Source organism: Tetranychus urticae, chromosome 2 (assembly GCF_039701765.1).
Source record: "Tetranychus urticae isolate SD_2017Ah chromosome 2, NJAU_TeUrti_SD_1.0, whole genome shotgun sequence".
Classification (NCBI taxonomy): domain Eukaryota; kingdom Metazoa; phylum Arthropoda; class Arachnida; order Trombidiformes; family Tetranychidae; genus Tetranychus; species Tetranychus urticae.
The window spans coordinates 11,696,193-11,718,637 of NC_142959.1; the positions used below are offsets into that span (position 1 = coordinate 11,696,193).

The 22,445-nt window shown below is 30.8% G+C and overlaps 1 protein-coding gene across 2 annotated transcripts; it reads left to right on the forward strand.

The window, feature by feature from the left end:
- Positions 1–211: 211 nt before the first annotated feature.
- On the forward strand, positions 212–21,966 carry LOC107359410 (calcitonin gene-related peptide type 1 receptor-like). Of its 2 annotated transcripts, none has more exons than XM_089267151.1 (10): positions 212–734; positions 15,317–15,451; positions 17,243–17,334; positions 18,404–18,510; positions 18,622–18,751; positions 18,839–18,995; positions 19,218–19,348; positions 19,452–19,537; positions 19,994–20,132; positions 21,585–21,966. In XM_089267151.1, the coding sequence occupies exons 1-10, from the start codon at positions 656–658 to the stop codon at positions 21,816–21,818; spliced, it is 1,290 nt and encodes a 429-aa protein (XP_089123277.1). In that variant the 5' UTR covers positions 212–655; the 3' UTR covers positions 21,819–21,966. The 2 variants fall into 2 exon arrangements, with proteins under 2 accessions (XP_089123277.1, XP_089123278.1); XM_089267152.1 differs by having other exon boundaries at positions 214–734; positions 19,997–20,132.
- Positions 21,967–22,445: the final 479 nt, after the last annotated feature.

Below are 22,445 nucleotides of genomic sequence, written 5' to 3' on the forward strand. Positions count from 1 at the left end.
AAAAAGAGAAATAAAATGTTGAGAACCTTTTTATAACCCAACTTTCATCCAAACATTTTTACTCCTTTCCTCATCACTCTAATCATTATCACCATCATCATCATTATATTATCTTTGGCTTCTTTTTTTCCGCCTCACTTCATCATCTTCGATCCAACTCCAAGTTGAGTATAAAATCTGTCTTCAAATTTTGCGCACTCGCAACTAGGAATCTGTTGACTGTAAAATCGCACAAATGAACTCCAAACAGTAGCACACAGTCAGACAAGTTGACTTTTTTTTGATAGCAAAGTTTCAGTTCTCTTGTGAATCAACACTTAATTTCAACTTGCAAATTTGCCTTAAAAGTTTTACACTTACAACTGAATAACATTAACTCGAAACAATACAAAATCTGTTTTTTGTCATTTAATTTACAATCGGAATGAATTACTTTCCATTAATTTTTTGCTTCATTTCTCATTGCAACTAAAGATTGTGTTTTTCGTGTAAATTTGTGTCCTTTGACTACACTTGGATATATCAAGTTGCACATTTGGAGTAAATTTCAATTCAAAGTTTCAGTGCCAATTAATCTCATCAATTTGCTAATCAAATTGATGTGCAAGTTTTACCGTGTTTTACGCTGGTCCAGTCGTCGTTGTAACCTGCCATTATGAGCATTGACACTGAAGATGTACTTCGTCAATCATGCCTCAACAAGCACTCTGATAAGCTGGATAATGTCACTTTTGGTAAGTAATTTGGGTTCCTTTGATTCACCTACTTCTCTTTGCCATAACATTTATCATTTGTGACCAAGAAAATGATGCCACTTGAGTATAAACATCAATCAATTTCCTTGCCATTGATGCACACCCCTTAAACGTTTCTTGTACAGTGGGCCAAAACGCGTATTGATGAAAAAAAATGTCTCTCAATACTTTGCCTAAATTGATTGATGAAAATGAAAACAGTTTCTGTTTTTGCCTTCTTTTCAATCTTATTTTCTGTTGACAACAAGTATCAATCTTCTAGAAGTCTTGAATCAATAAATGACCAATAAAATGTATTTTCATAATGAATAAATCAGCTATAATGAGATTTGTGTGAAACATTAGACTAATCAGTAAGGAGAAAAGCATGTCAATCAAGATTTGATCAACCTTGGAATCAAATTGTGACTTATTGGCATAATAATCTTTCCTTTTTTATTCATCAATACAGAGCAAAAAAATATTCACTTCTAATGATATTTATTATTATTACCAATGAATAAAACAATTCGAGGCTGACTAGTGATTACAATGTTGCACATTGATTTTTAATTTAATGTGACACAATATAAATATGATATTCATTTCAAATGAGATTCTTCCCTGCATCGATATTGATTTAGAATTTGAAAATTTCGATAACCAATGAAGAATCAAAATGAAAGTGTTTCAAAATCAGGAATTCAAATCAAGATGACCAAGAAAAAAGTTAATCTCATGTAAAGAATTTTTAATTTTTTTGAAAAAACTTGTAAATTTTGTTGAACCAACTCTGAGAAACGGCTGCTTAAGTCAAGTTTAAGGTGAAGTTGAGTTGTCCTTAAGAGTATCGATGTAAACCCATTAAGTATCGAGATGTATAATGAGTATAACCAAAGTGTGAACTCATAAAGGGAATGATTCCCAGTGACTCTGGAAGCAACTGAAAGTTGATATTTTTTCTCATTTCTGTTATTCTTGGTATTCTTGATATGCTATGACAAGTTAACCAAATTACTTGTTTTTTTCCTGACATTGAGTTTTAACTACTGGCAAATTATCGAACTTTTACTCGAAAAAATCGGTGAAAAACAAATAAAGCTTCCTTAACGCTCCAAAAATCAAGTCATTTAAATCCATGGATGACTTTCCCATGCGAGCTTTGATGAATTGAAACTCAACTTGATAATTAACAGATTAACAGATTAACCCAACTGACTTAACAGCACGAGTTAATTTCACAGTTTGATTATCAGGTTATTGTGACAAAAACAATGAGCTCAGTGTGACGTAGTTGCCCATCAAAGTGACTCAGCTTTTAGTCAAAATTTATTCAATTAAAGTGAAGAGTAAAATTTTCAGCGTTTTCGGTGAACATCAAGTGTATAATTAACGCTGATTAATCCCATGAAGCCATCGATGAGGCAAAAAAAGAGACTCAAATTGTCAAACTAAACATCAATCTTGGTAATTGAAATTTTCATTAGCAATCAATTTCCACTCAACTCATCAAAAGATAATTACATTTGGCAAGTTTACATTGCATACTGATAACTTGAATGCAACTTGAGGCTAAATAATGTTATGAAATGTTATCTACTGAATGAAACAGAAATATTGATATAATAGAAATGAGAAAAGGTGCAAACAAAAGGAGGGAATCGAGAAGTTTCAACATGGTAAAGAGAATCAGATTCATCAGAATTCTCAAGTCAGGATTGGATTGAAAAATGGTGAGTAAAGATTGATACAAGGAAAGACAGGGAAAAAATGGTTCAATTGAATATAAAGCATTATTAATACATTATTTAACACCAATTGAATTGAAAACATTTTTTTGTTCAATCTTGTAGTTGAAAGTGAAAAGCCATCAAATTTTGGCCAATCATTTTAACATCATGATAATGTTTTGACAAGAATGAAACAATTTATCATGAAAAGTTGCCTTCAGTTATCACCTTGTAAAGATGAAAGATTGAGAAGAAACGTTTCAATTTGATTGATTATATTGATGAGTATTGAACAATTTAAATTGTAAAAACATGAAACTGTCAATGGACTCGGTTTGGGGAAAAATTTCCACAATTTTGACAAATTTCAAAATTGAAAAGGTTTTCAATTGTAAATTGAATCAACAATTTCGACAACTTTAATTGACTTTATTCTCGAACTCTTGAATCGTAATTACTTTTTTTACGTTTTTACCATTTTCTTGCAACCTTTCAAGATGTTGAATGAAACACAATAATAATGATATAAAGTAAATATGTATTTATAAATAGCATTTGAAATTGTCTGTTTAAGATCAACATGTCACTTAATCAGTCAACTTAGTAAATTGTTTATACCCTTAAAACATGTTAATTTAGTTTGCATTCAATGGCATTCATTTCTCATTGCAATTGATCAAAGTGTTAACGTTAATGAATTTACTTGATGCTAATCAGGTTGACAACAAGTTTTTTTTCTTCTTGCTCAGGCCAAACTTGTCAGGAGTCTTGTCTAACAATTTAGTCTAATTGTAAATGAATTGAGCAAATTGTAGAGAAGATTTTGACGAGTCTTGAGAATACAAAGTGTAAATACAATGCCATGTAATAGATGAAATTGTTAGTCAAATTGAATGATAAATCAACTTATTTTTGGCTATCAAGTTGAACCGCACAATGTTAATTTTATTGTGATATTTTTGTTTGTTTAACAATTACGCGAATTGACGATTAATGTAGACAAAGTGAGTGTCAAGTTTAATTTGATTATTTCGAGAGAGTTGAACATTTACAAAGAAAGTCGAGAAATAATCAAATTTTTAATTAAGCAAAATTCCTATCCAAAGCATTCCAATGATCGCAAACATGATGAAAATCAAATTAACAATGATTTTTTTATTTGATCAAAGTATTGATTTAAATAAAGGTAACTTTTAAGGATTTTTTGGCTGGATGAGCCTCTTTTGGAAGAGATATTTTAGTTTGAGGCCTGCATTACCACCGAAATCAAGCTTGATTTTGAGATCAGATTAATTGATTAAGTTCGTTTTTTCACAAATCAAGATCAAGAGTTTATCACAGTGATGTTCCGATCCGACTTTAAGATCGATCTTATCGATTTTTCTCATCCGAAAATGGATCGATCTCAACCCAGGAAGAATCTCTTTAAAAACTTGTGCATTGAAGCCAGAAGGCAATTTTGTAGATCTGATGATACTTTTTGTGTTGCAAATTTCAAGGATAAGTGTTTTCTGTCAATTTTTCTGATTAATTTTGTTTTTAAAAATCGAAAATCGATCGGTTACTGAGGAAAATTGATTAGAAAAATCGATTCCTGTCAAAATCGGAAATCGAACATCCCTAGTCCTGCATCAAGACTAATCGAGAGTCAGTCTGATCTTAGGATCGATTTTTTTATACTTCCTCTTCACTTTCTAGATCGTCTGAAACCACGAGGTCCAATCAAAAAGTTCATTGTCGAACAGGCATTCAAGGTAACGATGATCGACAGAGATCGCATGACCTAAAATTTATTTGAACTTGCGAGCAACTATAATTTCCTTCATCACTGGTAGATGAGTAACAAATAACGCATTCAATTCCCACTAATGAATGTTTTTAAAGCAATATCAAGGACATGAAAACCATTCCCAATACCCAAGGATAATAATGTAATATTGGAATCCGTGTGTAGCATGTCATGGCCATTATAGCTACTATTTAATATAAATAATAAATCAAACCTGGTTTCCATTAAGTCTAAATGGTCTCTGTAAAAAACAAAAAAGTCATGACCTTTCCTTTCATTTTCCGGATAAAATGAATTTTTTGTCCAATACTTTGCAAATTCTGTATTCCATTTCAATTAACTCTCAAGTTTAGTCCAAAAATTCATTAACTTACAGATAACAGAATAGAAAGTTACAATATTTTGACGGTTAACCTGAACAATTGATGAAATTGGCTGAAGCGTCAATCTCAGTAATTCAAAGTCGATAGTCTGATTTTGTAAACTTTTTCTGTTGCCTTTCACCATTTTGTTGTCACTTTTACGTCAATCAAATCTGCTTTAATCTGATTCAATTAGATTTCTTGAACTTTCTGATGAAAACAAGCAAAGCCAAAATTGTGTCGTCAGTCTTTATGTTCATGAAAAACTCTTTTTTCAGCTACTAAAGCAAACTTGACTGGTCCCTTCGATGTTATCAAAGCTGCAAACCAAGACCATGATAATGATGATGTTGAATCCATTGGAAAAGAGATAAGACTGAATGTGAGTTGAAGAAGAAGATAAATGTAAAACTGATCCATTGGAAATAATCTGGTTCAAGATTTGTTGTGTTGTCCAGTGTCAATCAAAGATTCAAAGATTACCATGTCCATTCTCACTAGGCTAATAAGTTGTAATACAACAGCGAAAGAAGGACAAGCATCAATAATATAAGTTGATTATCAGATAACAAGTTCCAACCGCCTTTTTCCTCTTCTTCCTTTTCTCTTCTTCTTTTCACAAATTCATGTAATCAATTGAAATGTTGAAACCTTTTTCCTTTTGTTTCCTCCTCACAACCTCAAGATCAACATTTTCATTTCACAAAGTTTTAGTCTTTTCTCATTTCATGCCACCATTTACCCTTTCCTTTTCATGAATTCAATCTAAATTACAAGTAATGTCTTGTTTCACTGAAATTGAATGTTGAATGTTGGTAAATGATGATTACCCTGGGAATATCACAATGGCAGACAGAAAATGGCAAGAGAATGCAAAAAAGGAAGAAAAGGAAAAAAGTTGAAAATTTTGAAAATGGAAACAAAAAATTTGCTTATTTGTCTGAATTTTGACTGACACAGTTTATCCAACTGAAACAATGTAAGATTTTTGCTCTTCTTGTTACAAAAGAGTATCATGATTAAGATAATGTATTTATTCAGCATCTTTTAAGCCAAGAATAACAATGGTGCAAAGTCAAGCTGTGATCAATTGAAGCGTTCATTTGACTAATGACGTTCAATTTCATTTTCACTGTTTCTTCAAGATCATTAAATCATCGATTTTTTCACCCATATATTCAACATTGATTTATTGGTATTACGCATCGGTCTTTGGTTATTGAAAAATCGCCAAAAATCTAGAAATTCTAGACGAATCCACAGAAAATGAACGAAAATTGATAAACATCGAATTTTCAATAATACGAAACTTGAGATCGAGTATCGTAAAGAAATGAGTTTACCGTAAAATGAGATTAGAAGATGAAACATAAGGAAAGACTCGTTTGTAACATGGATGTGGGAATATAAATCTGCTTGATGAATTGAAACAAAGGTAGACAAATAACAAGTTAGGCGGAAGAACTGAAGCAATAAGTGTTGCTTGAAAATCATTAAGTTGGAGTTAAATATTAATGAAAATAAGAGTCATCAATATTAACCATTGTTCATACAAGATGCTCGAACAGGCTCATTTTCATTTTAAGCTTACTTTGTTCAATATGAACGGAAACCAATGATTGTAGGGACTTGAGATTCGAGGTACGGAATTCCATCCTAAGTTTTTTGATCAGTCCAACCTTTTTCAATGCTGATTCTTATAATGAGTTCAAAAGTTTTTCAACCGACGAAAATAGGTTGCGAACTTCGCAACTTATCTCAATTCATCTACGAATTTTTAACCTGGCATAAGTTTTTAAAAAGCTCATTTAAAGGCCATTCAAGAAAAGATGGCCGATTCAGTTACGCTGTATTATTATCGAAATGAAGAACTTGGGTTTTTCGATCAAAATGGTGTATCATTTATTTCTCTATGACATGTCTAATCTACTGAAATTTCTAAATCTTCGTGTGGACTTTACTAACAGATCAACCTTTAATATCCTCGATTGAACTCATGAACTTTATTGGATAACCATTAAATATGGCCAACATTTACGTCACAATAAACATTGAGGCCAAAGACTTATTTTGTTGGATTATGTTTATGCACGAGAGACAGGAAAGAGGAAATGAAAAAGATCTTGAAAGGGTTCAGATGAAATTACAATCTGTAAGTAAAACAGAGTCTAGTCTCAAAAGTATATTGTTAGCAAAATTTTGAGAAAATAATTTCTTCTATCAAAGTTCAACTTCCCAGTCAATATGAAATTATCACCTTTTTCAATCAACATTCGGCTCAAATGTTGCACAGGTAAACTTGATCTAGAAACCTTTTTAACCTGAAAAATTTTTCATTCAAAAACAATCTCAAATTTCATTATCTTAGCCAAGTAACCAATAGCTTTGACTTTTAAAATTAATGGAAAGCGAGCTTTTCAAGCTCTTTAGCTTTCATTCAATTTTCATTCAAAACTCTTTTTTCATTAATAATACAATCTTTTCTGCCTTTATTCAATTGACTAAAAAAGCTCAATTTCAATGTAATTAACTTTTACATTTTACATTAGCCTTTTTCAGATGTCATTAGTGTCATTTCAACTTAACTCATTCATTGATTGAATTTGAATAAACAAATGACATGAAACTTGGAAGCTGTCATGAAATTGTTATTGCAATAATCGTAACAATTATCAACGAGTTTATCAACCAGACAATACAACTATACTTGAATACAAAAACACTTGAAAGAAATTCCCATGAAAATCGTCTGATTCTCAACGATTAGCGAAAATTGGCAAAAATTTTGTAACAAAAATCTCAAAGTTAACAGGATTCTTTCCCAACATTGACTAGTTGCTCAATTATCAGAACATGATCTTTATTAGAGACAAACGATTTATCCTGACAAGTTGCTTCTTCATCCTGAAGTTAACTTGGGAATTGGAAAAATATAGAAACATAGTTTAACCTCAGACAGAAATTGTTGTTTTTATCTCTTCGAATTGAGGTTTCATAATTAAAACGTGATATTGCTCAGCACTGGGAGTGATTATTTATAAACTTTCTGTAAGCACTAATAATCCCAGGTCTTACTTTTGTTGGAAATATTGCAATGACTAATATTTCGAAATCAATTTGGAATAAAATTCAACTTCTTTTATCATTGATTTTCAATCAAATTTTCCATCCAAGTGCTCAAGTGAATTCAAAAAGCAATTCAAGTGAATCTTAACAAGTTTTTTCACCGATTTCCATGACAATTGTAAAATTGAAAATTCATTTCAGAAAGGCGTGACTGCTACGAAATATTCCTTGTTCAAATTGTATGAAAAACGATATCAACAGACCATTTCATGTCTTATCTAGAGTGTCGCGTTCGACCATAATTGCACAGAAATAAATTTCAATGTACATTTGAACTTGTAAGGAGTCAACTCTTAATTCAGTTTCTCTTCACTCACAGTTTGTTATTCAATTCCGGCTTCAATGTTCAATTCTTTTGTTCCTTTATCTTTTTGTTCAATTTTAAAAATTTTCTAAATTATTAAATTATCTGAATGTTTCTGTCACAAAATAGACTCAACTATCGATTTACAAAAATAACAGGTAAAATGAAGAAAAAATTTTTGTCCTTTTCTCATAAAACTTGGTACAATTACCAGAAACAAACAAAGGATACGAAAACAAGTCAACAATAACAAAACCTTGAACCAAACATCACAATAATGCAATGCAATGAACAATGACTGTAACAAATAACAAAAGTAATGTAAAACAAATGTAACCTCAAACTTGTACTAGACAGCAATGCCATCAAAAGTGGCAGCAATGTCTGGCTAACCTTTCGGAAACGGAAGGTCACATCCTGAATTAAACAGACTCTTTTCGAGACAAATAAATATTGGTCAATCACGAAATCAGATCATGTCTCTCTCTCTCCTATTGTGGTCAACATGATTAGTTGACTTGAAGAGCTTATTCTCTCAAACTCTTTCTTTCTCTCTTTTTCTACTGTTGAATTTCCAAACGAAATCTATTCTGCAAAGTTCAATAACTACGTACTAGTAGTTAGGAAATGTGAGTTCTGAGATATGAATTACCATGACAAATGAGATTTCTGATATAAACAAATGTAGCAAAAAAATGAAGTTTATTTAAAAATGAAATAAATGTATTAATTTTAATAATTGAATAAAATCGGTTGAATCAATGTCACCACATGAAAGTGATTAAAGTAATTATAGTATCAAATGAGCCTTGATGAGGCCGAAGACTTTTGTCCCTTGATTCTTACGGCAGTATTTATTTCCCCGACAGTACATCGAATATTTTTGTGTTGATTCATGATAGTGTTTTGTGCCTCTACTGATGTATCATTTTTTGATTGTATGACTCCGTCTTGTTGACGAACAATCTTTATTGATTCCTAATGTTTTGATCTCGGCCAATCCACTTTTACTCCAACAGTTTGTTCTAAATACCGTTGCTTTTCTTCTTTACCCACGCTCTTTTCTTTGTACATCAGTAACTTTTTTGCTCAGAATAACTCACCTAAGGCTTTACTATTTACTAAGGTTCTTGCAATGTTAAATTTTGCTATTCATCTGGTGAATCTGCTAGAATTGAAATGAGTGTTGTTGATAAATATAAAGCAGAAATATTGCCTTTAGTAAAACAAAATATCCTCCAGAAAGACGATTCAATATTGATGAAACGAATCTTTTTTGCCGATTATTGCATACAAAATCGTTTTAAACTAAAAATAATAAACACTTTAGCAATTAGATCAACAATAGACAACAGTAAAAGATAACAACTTTACTTGGAAGTAACCAAACTGGAGAAAAATTGCACCTTTAATAATAAGAAAGTCAAAGAATCCGAGATCAATTAGAGGTAGAGGAAATGAACCAACTCAAAAAGGCATTTCATTGGAATCAAATAAAGCAACTTGGATGTTCAAAAGCATTTTTTCAATTACATCCAAACATGGCATAAGAACTTGGAAAAAATGGAACTAACGTTAAAGTTGCTTTTATTTTAGATAACTTTGCTGGGTACAAAATTGACGAAAAAAGTTTTCCTCTGATTGAATTTTTCTGGCTTTTACCAAAAACAACAAGTTTCTTCAACCTTTAGACTCTCGAGTCAGCAAATCTTTTAAAAGCAAATTCGTAAAAAGCTTTTATTCAAAATACTGGATGGATTTGAGGACAATTTATACTCAGAACTGCTAGCTGATCTGAAATTTGGTGTAAAAATAAAGAACAAGCTAATCCAACGAAGTGACAATTTGAGAGGGTTTACTGTACTACTAACTTATCTCATATTGTTCACTAAACTTCGTTTTTTTGTATCAGTGTTCTGAAATATACTCAACTCAAATGAACTTCAAATTATTTTCTGTGTTGATTGAAGGATATTGAGATATTTGATTTCAGTTGTAAGCTTCTATTCCTCATCACTGTAGAGATCATACACACTTGAAGTATGTGTTTGGTATTTATTCATTTAATCCTCTTTAACAATTCTTTGTAATCATGAAGACATTATCAGGAAATAATAAATGAACTGATGAAACTAGATTTTCAAGTTATTTACTTCAATAGAAACTGAGTTGAAAAAGTCGATAAAAGAAGATGAAAATATCAATCAAAGTTGAACAAAAAAATGAAAGTTTATTCAATTACAGAAGTTGCTTCTTTTAAAAAATTGATCAATTGTCAGCCAATTTTGATTCAACTTTTGATAAATTGACCTGAACTTGATGAATGACCAACCCTGAATTTTGCCCAACGACATTTTCCATTCTGATGTTTCAACATTTTCCTGTCACCATTCAAGCATCTCAACGGAATAGACATGAAATTGAAAATGATTGCTTTGATTAATTAACTGATTAAATTAATGAGAAAATAATGCAATTGACTTTTCAGATTCTTACATATCTTTATTACCATCGATATTGGACAGAAGACAATTGAACCCAAAAAACTGATATTTTACTCGATTAGATTTATAGTTATTGCAATGAGTCAAGAAAACAAGAAGTTTATTGAGCACATAAAAGGATAAATTAATGTTTAAAATCACATTATTTGTCTTCCAATGTGTTATCAGCAATAAAAAAGGTGCTTGTGAATGGCGTAAATGGTCCAAGTATAAATGGGTAAACATGCTTACAATTGATCATGTACTATAATGAACTATTTATTGGCAGATCGCATCAGCATTTAATCATTAATATAAAATGAAAAGAACGAAAAATGGCCGAAAAATATTTCCTTTTGTTCCAGTTTATCATCAGTTTAACGAGTCTTTATAATTGCGAATGAATGGATTCATGAAATTGTCATTGAAATTGGTGACAATCAGAATGTTGATCATCTGCAGAATATTTGTTTTCATCCAATTTTCTTCATCTTTTTACCTCTTTTCCTTCTTTTCATCTCGTCCAAAGAATTGAATAGATAATTATGTTCAGCAATTCAAACTTTGAATTTCAATTTATGCTTGAAAAGAGCTGAGAAACTATTGCAATGTAATTATGTATAATTATGATTTTTATTATGTAATGATTAACAAATAATTAAGCAAGAAAATCTATTATTTTTGTTTTCTTCATGAAATGTTTAACACTTCAAATAACTGAATCTCAATTTGCTTTACAATTTGGCAAACCAACGATAATGCATTAATTAGCATTAAATAACTGTAATTCATTCACAGAAACATGGTTATCAATGGTGGTCGACTGAATACTTACAATGAAAATAATTTTATTTTTAATTGGATAAGCTTTTACGGTTGTCTTGGAAAATGAATTATGGACAGAATGATGAAAATGGAAATAAAATCTCAAAGAGAAATCTCATTTTTTCATGATCTTCTTACACTCCTGTTCACTCGAGTTTCAACTTTCATTTGAATGTCAAACTTTGAAAAGCTATTATTCTTGAGAGTTCATGGATTATGAGAGTGAATTCAAAATTTCATGTATTGATTTTAGTCTAGTTTTGGCTGCAAAACTGACCTGAAATTTTGATGAAATATTTGCATAAAAACGACTTTAGTTGACAGCAATTTTTCGGCCCATCTGAAAATGGACAGTTACTTTCGTTTGATTCAATGTTTACAAATGTTTGCAGATTTACCTTTGAAGATGCTTTGAAGATGCTTTGAGGAAACTTGGAAACTTATTGAACAGTTGCAAAGTTCAGTTTGAATGAACAGTTTTATGCAGGTGAAGCTTTACTGAAATTTTATTTACCATGCACTTACTGATAAATTGTGCAACTTAATCTCTGATAATGATGAATTTCCTTGAAATGATTTTCTTTCAAGCTTTTCATATGATCGAACACTCTAAATGCTGAAATGGAGAAGAAGAAAGATGGAAAATTGAAAGCAAATTATGTGATCAAAAGGTTTGAGTTGATAATTTGAAATGGAAATTTTTGTTTCATGGAAATTTATTAAACTTCTAGTTTCCATCAAAGTTCATGTCAACATTGGTCTACTTGAACCAGACTAGTGTATGAACAAATTCAGTGACATTCAAAGGTTACTGTTTGAAAATTTTTGCTCATGTTTGGTAATAACCTCAATGAATGAGAAGAGTATTAAAAATGAAAATATTGCAATTAAAGGGAAGAGCTGGAGATTTGGTTCAATATCAATCAATTCAGACGAGTTTTGGTGAGTAAATCTTGGATTCCCTTTAATTGAAATTGCATGACAAACAGGAAAGAAAAAGGTTTTAATTCGAAATATTACTGCGCTCTTTAATCACATTATTTGTCTCATTTCACATCCATCACTGTAACCATTTAACCTAATAATTTTCTTTTCCACATTTCCCCATCATGGAATTATAGTTGTCGCTGTTAATTTCTCGTCATTTTGTTTTCATTGTCTATCATTATGTTTCCAATGTGTAAACCATTTTAAAATCATTAATGAATACTCTTTAATAATAATTAATTATCTTATGAAAGGCCTTTTTGTGGATTCAACTTGAGCATGTTTATCTAGTGAAACATGATAATCACATCATTCAGCTTGTTTTGTTATTTCACTTCAAGAAATTTAAATGATGTGGAACTGAATGCTAATAGATTGAATCGTCAAGTTGAAGAGTGATTAATTGATAAACTATGGAAGGGAAAAAAGTTGATCATGAAATTTCTTGTTTCATCAGAGTTATTGATCAATGTTTCTTTTTTGAGTAAAAGTTTGACGTTTTTTATAAATGCTAACAGCTGAATAATGAGTTTACAGAGCTAAGGCCATGGCATTGAATCGATGCACGAAAAAACTTTTCAAGATTCATAACTTGAACTTGGTGTTTAACCATTGGCGCTTGATAATTCTGAGTTCCACAAGACTGAGAATCCATTAGTTTTTGATGTTTGGACAAAAAAGTCATTTTGTATCAAATATTAAGAGTAAATATTTTGAAACACTTTTCACCTTTCATTAGAGATCCATCATTCTTTGGCAGTAGATGTTTTTTACAATCAAACTACAAGTTCATTTTTTCACCCAACCCAACACATTTTATTGCCATTATCTGAACAATCAAAATAATCTGGAATCTATTTTTTAGCCCATTGTTACTCGCTCATACAAAATGTCATTATACAATCATTGACTAAGGAAAAAATTTTGCTCTCTCTCGCATGAGACAATGCGAAAAAATGCAAAAAAGTTTCAACCATACACATGCAAACAGCTTATTCAGATGCATAATCTCTGTAGGCTTCTTTTGGACTCTCACAATTCATGCAACTATAGTATATTTTCAGTCACTATGAACCACATGGAGATTTCAGCAGTGTTTTCTGCGAAAAGTTATAAATTGCTATTTACTTGACAATTCAACCTTAAAGTTAGTCCTGTTATCTGATATTCAATAAAAAGAAAGGTTGAAAATCCTTGAGAAAATTTGCTTTAGTTGGCTCGCGATCAAAACATTCAAAAAATTGAATAATAAAGCAAGTTTTTCTCATAAAGATTTAGCTGATTCTCTAGTAATAGACTAAAATGTGTCAAAGAAAATTCAGTATTTACTTTTTTACCCATCGTACACGCTGTTGAAAACAATTTCAAATCGGATGAAAAATTCGAATTCAGTTTCCTGAATTTGATTTATTTAGCTATTTTTTGGAATCAATTTCTGTGAATGTTTGTCTAAAAAGGCAACATTTCGATACATTCACTGCTATGTGCTAACTTGAAGGTTGAACACAGTTGAAATTGAATCGTAAAAAGTAAATCTTGAAAAGCTGATTCCATCAAATTCACAATCCCTTTTCCCTTTTCTTTGTTCATTTACCAATCCACAATTCAAGTGGCTTTTAATCAATTCTTGAGAAAAATCTTCACATTCTCTGTTTATCTGAATTTAGATTTGTGCCTAAAGCCTTTTTCCTGTTCAATCGACTCTCAGCATGTGTATCAATCTTGATTCCATCACGTCCATTACCCTATATCTGATAAAATCAAGAGATAACTTTCTCAACTTCATTCAATAAAAAACTATTCATTTTCTTAGAAAAGCATTTCAAAAACTATCTTAATCTTCATCTCTCTCAGCACTAGCAAAAAGAAAACAAAATGAATTTTCTTTCTGTTCCCTGAAACTGAAATAAAATATCACGTAATTTACTGTTTTGACCCATCTAACCTTTACAACACTCACAGATCAATCCATCATACATTGACACAATTCCAACGTAGTGCGTAGAATAATCAGCATATCAGTCAGAAGTCATGATGAGCCCTCATCAAAGAAACCTTGCAAACTAATTAAATTGAATAGTTTTTCCCTATTAACCCATTAAATAGTAAAGTACAAGTTTATTTACCTAATGACTTTTTCTGTTTATCCATCACTTTGATTGAAATTAAAGTAATGAACCAATTTATGATTAGATAAAATCAGAGTCAATCAGATTGTCTAACAAACAATTAAAAAAACAGTGCACAAAACTCGACTTAATGTCAACATTTATTCGAGCTTTAAAACATTATCAAGCAACTTCGTTTCAATTGAAATGCAACAATGTTTATCTTTAAAGGTCACCAACGAAAAGAGTTGATACAAGATGCTGATCTTAACAACTTTGTGATAAACATTTAGATGTGAATCAATGAAGACATGAAACATTTGCTGTTATTTTGCACAAAATCGGTAATCAAATGTAAATCAGATTAAGCCTTATTCAAATGAAACTTTTATCTCAAATATTTATGTAGAACTTGATTCATGATGAAAATGAAAAGCACATCATAATGGTTAAAACAATTTAACATTTTGTACGTAATGCATTTTCACATTAGAGTAAATATTTATTCCTCTCTTTACTCCTTCATCTGACTTTATCAATATTTTTTTCCTGAAAAGTCTATTTATTTGCTCAAAGCTTTTTTTAAGCATCATTATTAGCTTAAAGATACATAAATAGATAAATTTTTCAACAAAAGGATGAAAATTTTTAATTTTTTAGCTCAACGAATTATGACGCTTCATGAGGAAAAAAATTATTTCAGGGAAAACTTTTTTTTCCAAACTAAAAAACTGTTCTTTTCCAAATGTTTACTCACTTGATATTCATTTTCTTGATTTCACTGAACTTCCTCATCTTCATGCCTGATCTTCATTATTTAATTGTAATGTTTTCTTTCCTCATTTTCTTTTACTGTTCATCGATTCAGAAAATTGGTGCAAAGCAGTTTGGGATGGAGTTTATTGTTGGCCTCCAGTTAAAGCAAACAGTAAAATTCGAATCTCGTGTCACACTATTTTTGAGACTTCCAAATTGGAAATTCAATCAGATTACATTTACTCAGGTAAGCAAAACAATTTAACCATTGATTCAACCTCAAGTTTTGTCTTGAGTTCAACAGTGGAAAAAATTTGCACGGCTAAATTGACCTTCCAAACAAAGGTAAAAATATTATCAACTGTTTTGCCTGAGGAGGAAAAATCTGAAACAGTCTTATTTCAAGAATTTTTCATTCAAAAAAACTAGGAAAAAGAACCAAAAAAGAGTATCTTGGATTTTCATCATTTTGCATTTTCTGGTTTTCTCAATATTTTTCAAAACCATTTTTTATATCATTCGAGTTGTTTTCAATTTGCTTTAAAGATTTTCACATTTATCATCAAAAGATTTGCTTAAAAGTTCATGATCCATTGGGAATTAAACATTCAGATTATGCAACATTTATTCGTAAATATTATCTACAAAGTAGACCCATTCAAATCATGCAATTGAATGTGCATCATTTTAGTATCAGGAAATGCTAGTGTGAAATTCAACGCCATGAGCTTTTTAACCTCCTTTAGAGTTCGTTTCAAATGTCATGTCATGATTACATGTCAAATAGTTTATATCGAATACACACACTTTGGGCCAACTTTATTGTTTGTCATAAACAAATTCATTATTAATGATCATGGAAATTGAATCAATCATGCAATTCAGCTTTTTCTCTTATCTATTTCAAGATTTTTTGCCTCGAAAAAATATCGAGTGAAACTACATGGAAATGCTAATCTTTTTCTTGATAACATGCAAATACTTTTTTCCGTATTGCCAAACACAATTGACTTCATATTTAAAATGGAAATGCAATAAATGTAGGTTCCCACAAATTCAAATTTAAACATATTGTTCAATACCTCTTACAATGTAAGTAATGCAAAATGTAATACCTTTGGAAAAGTCAAAAAGTTTTCAGATAGAATATTCAGTTTACAAATGAGTTTCGATAATTTCAATTGCATTGATAGTATGATCGTTAATAACTAATCCATGATGGACTAGCTCTCTAAACTAGCCTTTTTAACCACAAAAATCTATTGAACCTCATCAATCACAATTGGTTATGGTGATGATAACTAGGATTATCGTCCATCTCTAGTAGTGTATAAGCTAGCAATAAAGTATAGCTGATATTGCAGCTCATATTTATATGTCATGTACATTCATTATACGAGAAATGATGAATAGTCATGAGCAACATATGAATATTAAGTAAACCCAAGTTTTTATCGGTGAAGAGTTTTGGGTTTACCTAATGAAATCCCATAGATTGCATTGAACTAAATGGATTAACTCAGATCAAATGTTCAGTCCAACTTATATTGAATAAAATGAAATATCTTGTTTTCATTTTGAACCTTGAAGTCAAAAGGCAAAAAATCCTGTGAGCCCAGCTTACTCAAGATGCTGTTTTAATGGACCCTTTCGTTGCTTAGTCAACAAGAAATCATATTCACTTGAAGTGTAACTTCAGCCATTATCATTGATCAACCATTTTCATTACAATAATTTCACGATCAATCTTTGATTTTTGAATCAGATAATAACCTCAAATTGGCCATTTTTTCTCACTTTTTTAACCTTTATCATTATTTACATTATGCATGTATTATGCATGAAAGGCAACATTTTTATCAGCCTCAATCATCTTTGAATGTTTATTCTTTGCCAATTTAGCTATAAAGTTATGCACGTAATGATATGAATTAAGAATAATTTTGCTCACCATTAATTTTATTAAGTTTATTTTATCCACTCTTATGGAACACGTTCAATACTCATTTTATCATTCATAATTTGTATTATCTTACAGAGCCAGAAGCCTTTCGTTATTGTGATTCAACTGGAAATTGGGCGAATGGGAATTGGACCAATTACACTCAGTGCCTAAGTCTACTTTCATCGGTAAGTTGCTAACTACTCAGGTCAGCTCATCACCCGTAATTACAAACATCGAAGCTCAGCAAAACTTTAAACTCTGCAAAGAATCAATCATTAAAAAGAAACACTTGCTTGAGGAATCTTATGATCAGAATCACATCAATCTTACGTTAGTCTTCAACCTTTCAATAAATGAGAGTGATGAAAAAATACATTTGTAATATTTCAATTTGACCAATCGAAGAACGGAAAAGAAAGAATTTTGTTCACTGATGTTTCAATATGAAACTGTTCGTTGAGTTTATATTGATTGTGGATTGATAATTTTAATGGCGCAAAGCAATAAATTGACAACTAAAATGTATGAGAATGTCATCATGATCGATAACCTGCATGATAAATGGTCTTACTTTAAAGAAGCAAAGAGTTGCTTGGCTCAAATAGGAATTGAAGAGATTTACTTTGATGAAATAATGAGTTAAAGAGTTGAAAAGATGAAATGAATTATTTCCATCAATTTCAGTTCTCCTTTCCTCTTGAATTCTCCAGGCTACAATGCTTCATCAGTACATTTTCACTATTGAATCTGTCTACTGAATCATGATTTTACTTCTAATTGTTGACATTTAACTGATTGTAAAGTATTTTATACATTCAGAGTTGAGCTGAAAAACAAAGATAAACAAGTCTTTTTTCTCTTCGTAATTAGGAGATTTTGAATTAATTATCATGATGAGAGACAACAGAATTCTCTGGATTTTTGTCCCTCTTTTTTGCTTGATTAATCTATTTTGATTAAGAGCACGAATCCATAAAGAAAAACAATGTTTATAAAAAAACTTTTCTATTTTTTCAAGCTATAGTCAAGCAGAAAATTTCAGGTGCTATCCAGATTTAGATGTAAATGTGAATATCAATTTAATTGATATAGTTTTTAATCAAAAGTAAAAAATGCATCAACTGACAAATTCAGTTCATGGTAATCAATGCATTGTGTTGTCTTACATCAAATTCTGAGAAAATGCTTCGATAAAGTACTACTGTTTCGACCCCTTAACATTTCTAATTAACTTTTTCATTCCGTTTCTTAAAGTCTTCTGATAAATCGGTACCTTATGCAATTGGTTATATACTCTTTGTGTGCTCATCAATTTCAATCGTCCTTCTTCTTACAACAATGTTCATATTTCTCCACTTCAAGTGAGTTTTCATCAATCGCTTGAATTACTCTTTTCAATTCAACTTTTTTTCTCGCCATCTCTGTTTCTCAATTTTCAACTTTTCACTTTTCATCACAATGGTTTGGTAAAGGAGACTCGAATGTCCAAGACTTCGAGTTCATCGTAACCTTGTATTTGCCTTGATTATCCACTGTGTCTCTCTACTGATAATATCTTCGTCCATTGTGTTTGACGGCCAATTCAATTTTACAAAAGAAAATGTGAGTCGAAAAGAGAAAAGAAACAAATTGAACAATCAAAGAAAATTATTTAATACAAAAATTTTGCAACTATCAATTTCTTCTCAGCCCATTCTGTGTAAATTGGTATTGTCACTTAAAATGTATTCTGCTCTTGCATCCATCAATTGGATGTTCATTGAAGGACTTTTACTTCACAGTCGAGTTACAACTGGAATTTTCAGGAAAAGTTTCCCTTTTAAACTATACTACGCCATTGGCTGGGGTGAGTTGAATGTTGACAAAATTGATTGTTGATGTTGATGCCTAATGACAAGTAGATGCAAATTTTGTAACAAATTAAACGACAAATCCAAGTCCAAAGTAATTATTTCATCGATATCAATCATCATCAACTTTTAATTGAATTAATTGCAGCATGAACAAAAAGGAAAAAACTTTTCTTTTCATCTCTTTTTTTCTATTTGCAACTTTCTATTCCTTCAAGGCATTCCACTTTTCATCATTTTGACATGGGCTTACATAGTCAATAAAACGTTGCACTCTCGATGCTGGGAAGGTTATGGTGATCGGGTTACAATATGGATAATCACAGCACCAATGATTCTTGCATTACTGGTAAATGTCGCAACAAATGCAACCCGAAACCCAAAAAACTTTACCAGAAAATTTTTAACTTTTTTCCTTCTTTTCTTTTTTTCGTGTCAACTTTCGTTTCCAGATAAACTCGACTTTTTTGGTAAACATTATTCGAATCCTTGTTACCCAATTGAGCCGTAATCGATCAGAGGAAACTAATAAGATCAGGTGATTTACCCATTAATATAAAGCAAAGTGGTGTATCAACACTACTGAATCGATGAAACAATTAAAGTAATTGAATGTTGATGCAAGTTTAAACATTCATGTCAAGTGCAACTTTTTTTATTCTTTTGCTTGACCTTTTCCAATGTTTCTCAATGCTCTTCACGATTAGCCAAACTAACGAATGAATGCACTTGGCTTGATTTAATCAACGTAATTATCGATTGTTACAGTTGAATATCAGTTTACTTTAACCAATTTTGATAGCAGTTTATAGTGATACAATATTATATTATTTACTCTTGGAAAGCCTCTTGACCACTCTTGACCTGAAATCTGATTCTCTAGTAAACAAACATCTTGATACTTCATTACTTTTATTGATTCAACATGTTGATAAACATTGTTATTAATTGAAATCAATTTTCTTTCCCATCTTTTGGCCTTTTTTTCTTCTAGCAGAAAAGCACTCAAAGCAACAATCTTGTTGTTTCCTCTTTTGGGAATCACTCATCTCTTGTTTTGTTTCAATCCAAAGGATAACAAGCAGCTAGAGATGGCTTATATGATAACTAATGCCATTCTTCAATCGTCTCAGGTAAAAAGAGTTACACTAAAATCGAATCCGTTTTTTGGAATTTACAAGATTTTATAGAATTACTTGATTGAAAAGTTGTAAATTGAGCTGAAAAAACCTTATTGCAAGAAAGTAACTTTTAATTCCTAAATTGTTGAATCAAGTTTAGGTTCTAAACAGCAAATGTGCCACTAGATGGCATTGTTGTTCTGTAATGAGGCTCCATCTATCAAGTTTCATGGGAAAGATCAGAATTACACTCGAATCAGTTTGAACAGAAACTTTTCCAAGTGAATTGGTCAACATTGAGGAAAAAAAGTTAATCTGCTTAGGGTTTTTGAAGATGAACCAGATTTTGCAAATTGAAAAGAAGATAATTCAGGACTATTCAGGATTTCAGTTGAATTGCAAATAAGTTAACAAAGAGAAAATTCAAAACAATTTTCAAGTAGAGCGTGAGTGCATTGAAGCGGCATGAGCTATTTTGTTAGATTTTCATGTTAATATAACTTTACTGTGCAACAAATTTCCAAATCATTTTGAAAACGGATTAGTATAAACCAAGTTAATTAAAGCTCGTACAATTCATTCTGAAACTCGTTTATAAGTAACTGTAAAATCCCTCGATTCTCAATCATTATCATTGCGTTTCACTGAATTCTCTAACGGATAATGAAAATTCTATTGATCACAAGGCAGATCACAGTGGAATGAAAACATGATTTCCATTGAGCTCATTATATCCATAATAAATAACAGTTTGAATAACTTGATTATTTCAAAATATCTCGAATTTTCATGATCAACCCACCATATGGATAACATTATGAAAGGAAAATCAATCAAAAAAACTGCTGAATCATTTCACTCCATCAACGAACTTAATCTGATATATTCAGTCTTCGATGTAATTAGCGGTTAAACCTAGAACCTTGTGGAGATTGATTGATTTTTTGCTCTTTGAATAGTTTTGTTCAATGTTCTGACATCAAAATATGAATTTCCTAATTAAGTTGCTTGACTAAAGCTTCAATAAATAGGGAAATATTTTCATGAATATGTTCAATTGCTTTATTAAGGTCTGAACGGCAACAGAGTCAACATGATTAATATTTTTTTATCTTTATAATGGTTCCAAATATTTGTTGAAAATCTTCACCTATCGGTTCTTGATAATTTGATTTTAAGTTGCAGTAATCGATTTTCCACTGTTCTTTTGTTCCGTTTCAATGATTAGTTGAGTAGTCGGCTCTTGGGGATGATCTTTAGTTCCAAATATTTCTATCAGTTTTAGGAGCAGCAAACATTTCAAAAGCATTGCATCTGAAGTCTGTTTGAAGACACCTTATTTTCATTAGCACAAATTATGTATCAAATTAAAAATATCATTTTCAGCTCAATAGTACACAATTGTAATAAAATAAGTTCACCTTTAACTCGGAGTAAACTGAACTTTAACTCTTTTATTTTCAGGGAATTTTCGTCTCATTTTTCTACTGCTTTGGCAATGGGGAAGTTCAACGAGCTATTCGATGTACGATTAAACGGGGCTATGCGGGTCGAAGCTCAACCGTCAACTCGATTAGAAATTATTCTGCGCGAAATAATGTGAAAAAATCTCAAATGAAAGTTTTGACGCCATTTCAGCCTATTAATGCGGAGATACAAATGAACTCTTTCAAGCCAAACGATATATCAAGACTTTGAGGAAACTTTTTCTGCAAAAAAGTGACACCGAAACAAATTCAAAGTAATCATGAAATGTGTATGTCGACTTTTTTTGTATTCTAAAACATATTTTGTACTCTTTAACTTGTTTTTGCAATTATATTTTGATTAAAACATTGATTATCGATATTGATCTTCGTAACTTTATTCCGATTTTATTTCTTCGTACTTCAACACTTAGCCATGAATAACGTGTCAGTGAGGTTTTAAACTAAAGAGTCCCAGAGTTTATCTCTTTAAATACTTGGAATAAATTCAAGAATAACTTCTTTTACACAGAAATATTAAAAAGTTGAGTTGAAAAATGAATGAATGCATTTTTTATGCTTCATTATTTTTATGCATTTTAAATCAATGAACACACTTTGAATACAAAGTTATGTTTCCTACGCAGTCAACGAGCTAAATAAGGTTAAACGCGATACGCTCTCAAAAAGAGCAATTTCATATCTGTAAGAAAAATAGTTCATCACTCAAAGCTAATTATTACTTGGTTTGAGGAAAATAGAAAGAAGAAAACTGTCCGAATTCGAAACCAAGCTCGTTCTATTGAGAAGTTCTGTCATGTAAAGTTGAATAAGCCATAATAAGTTGATCATACTTTAT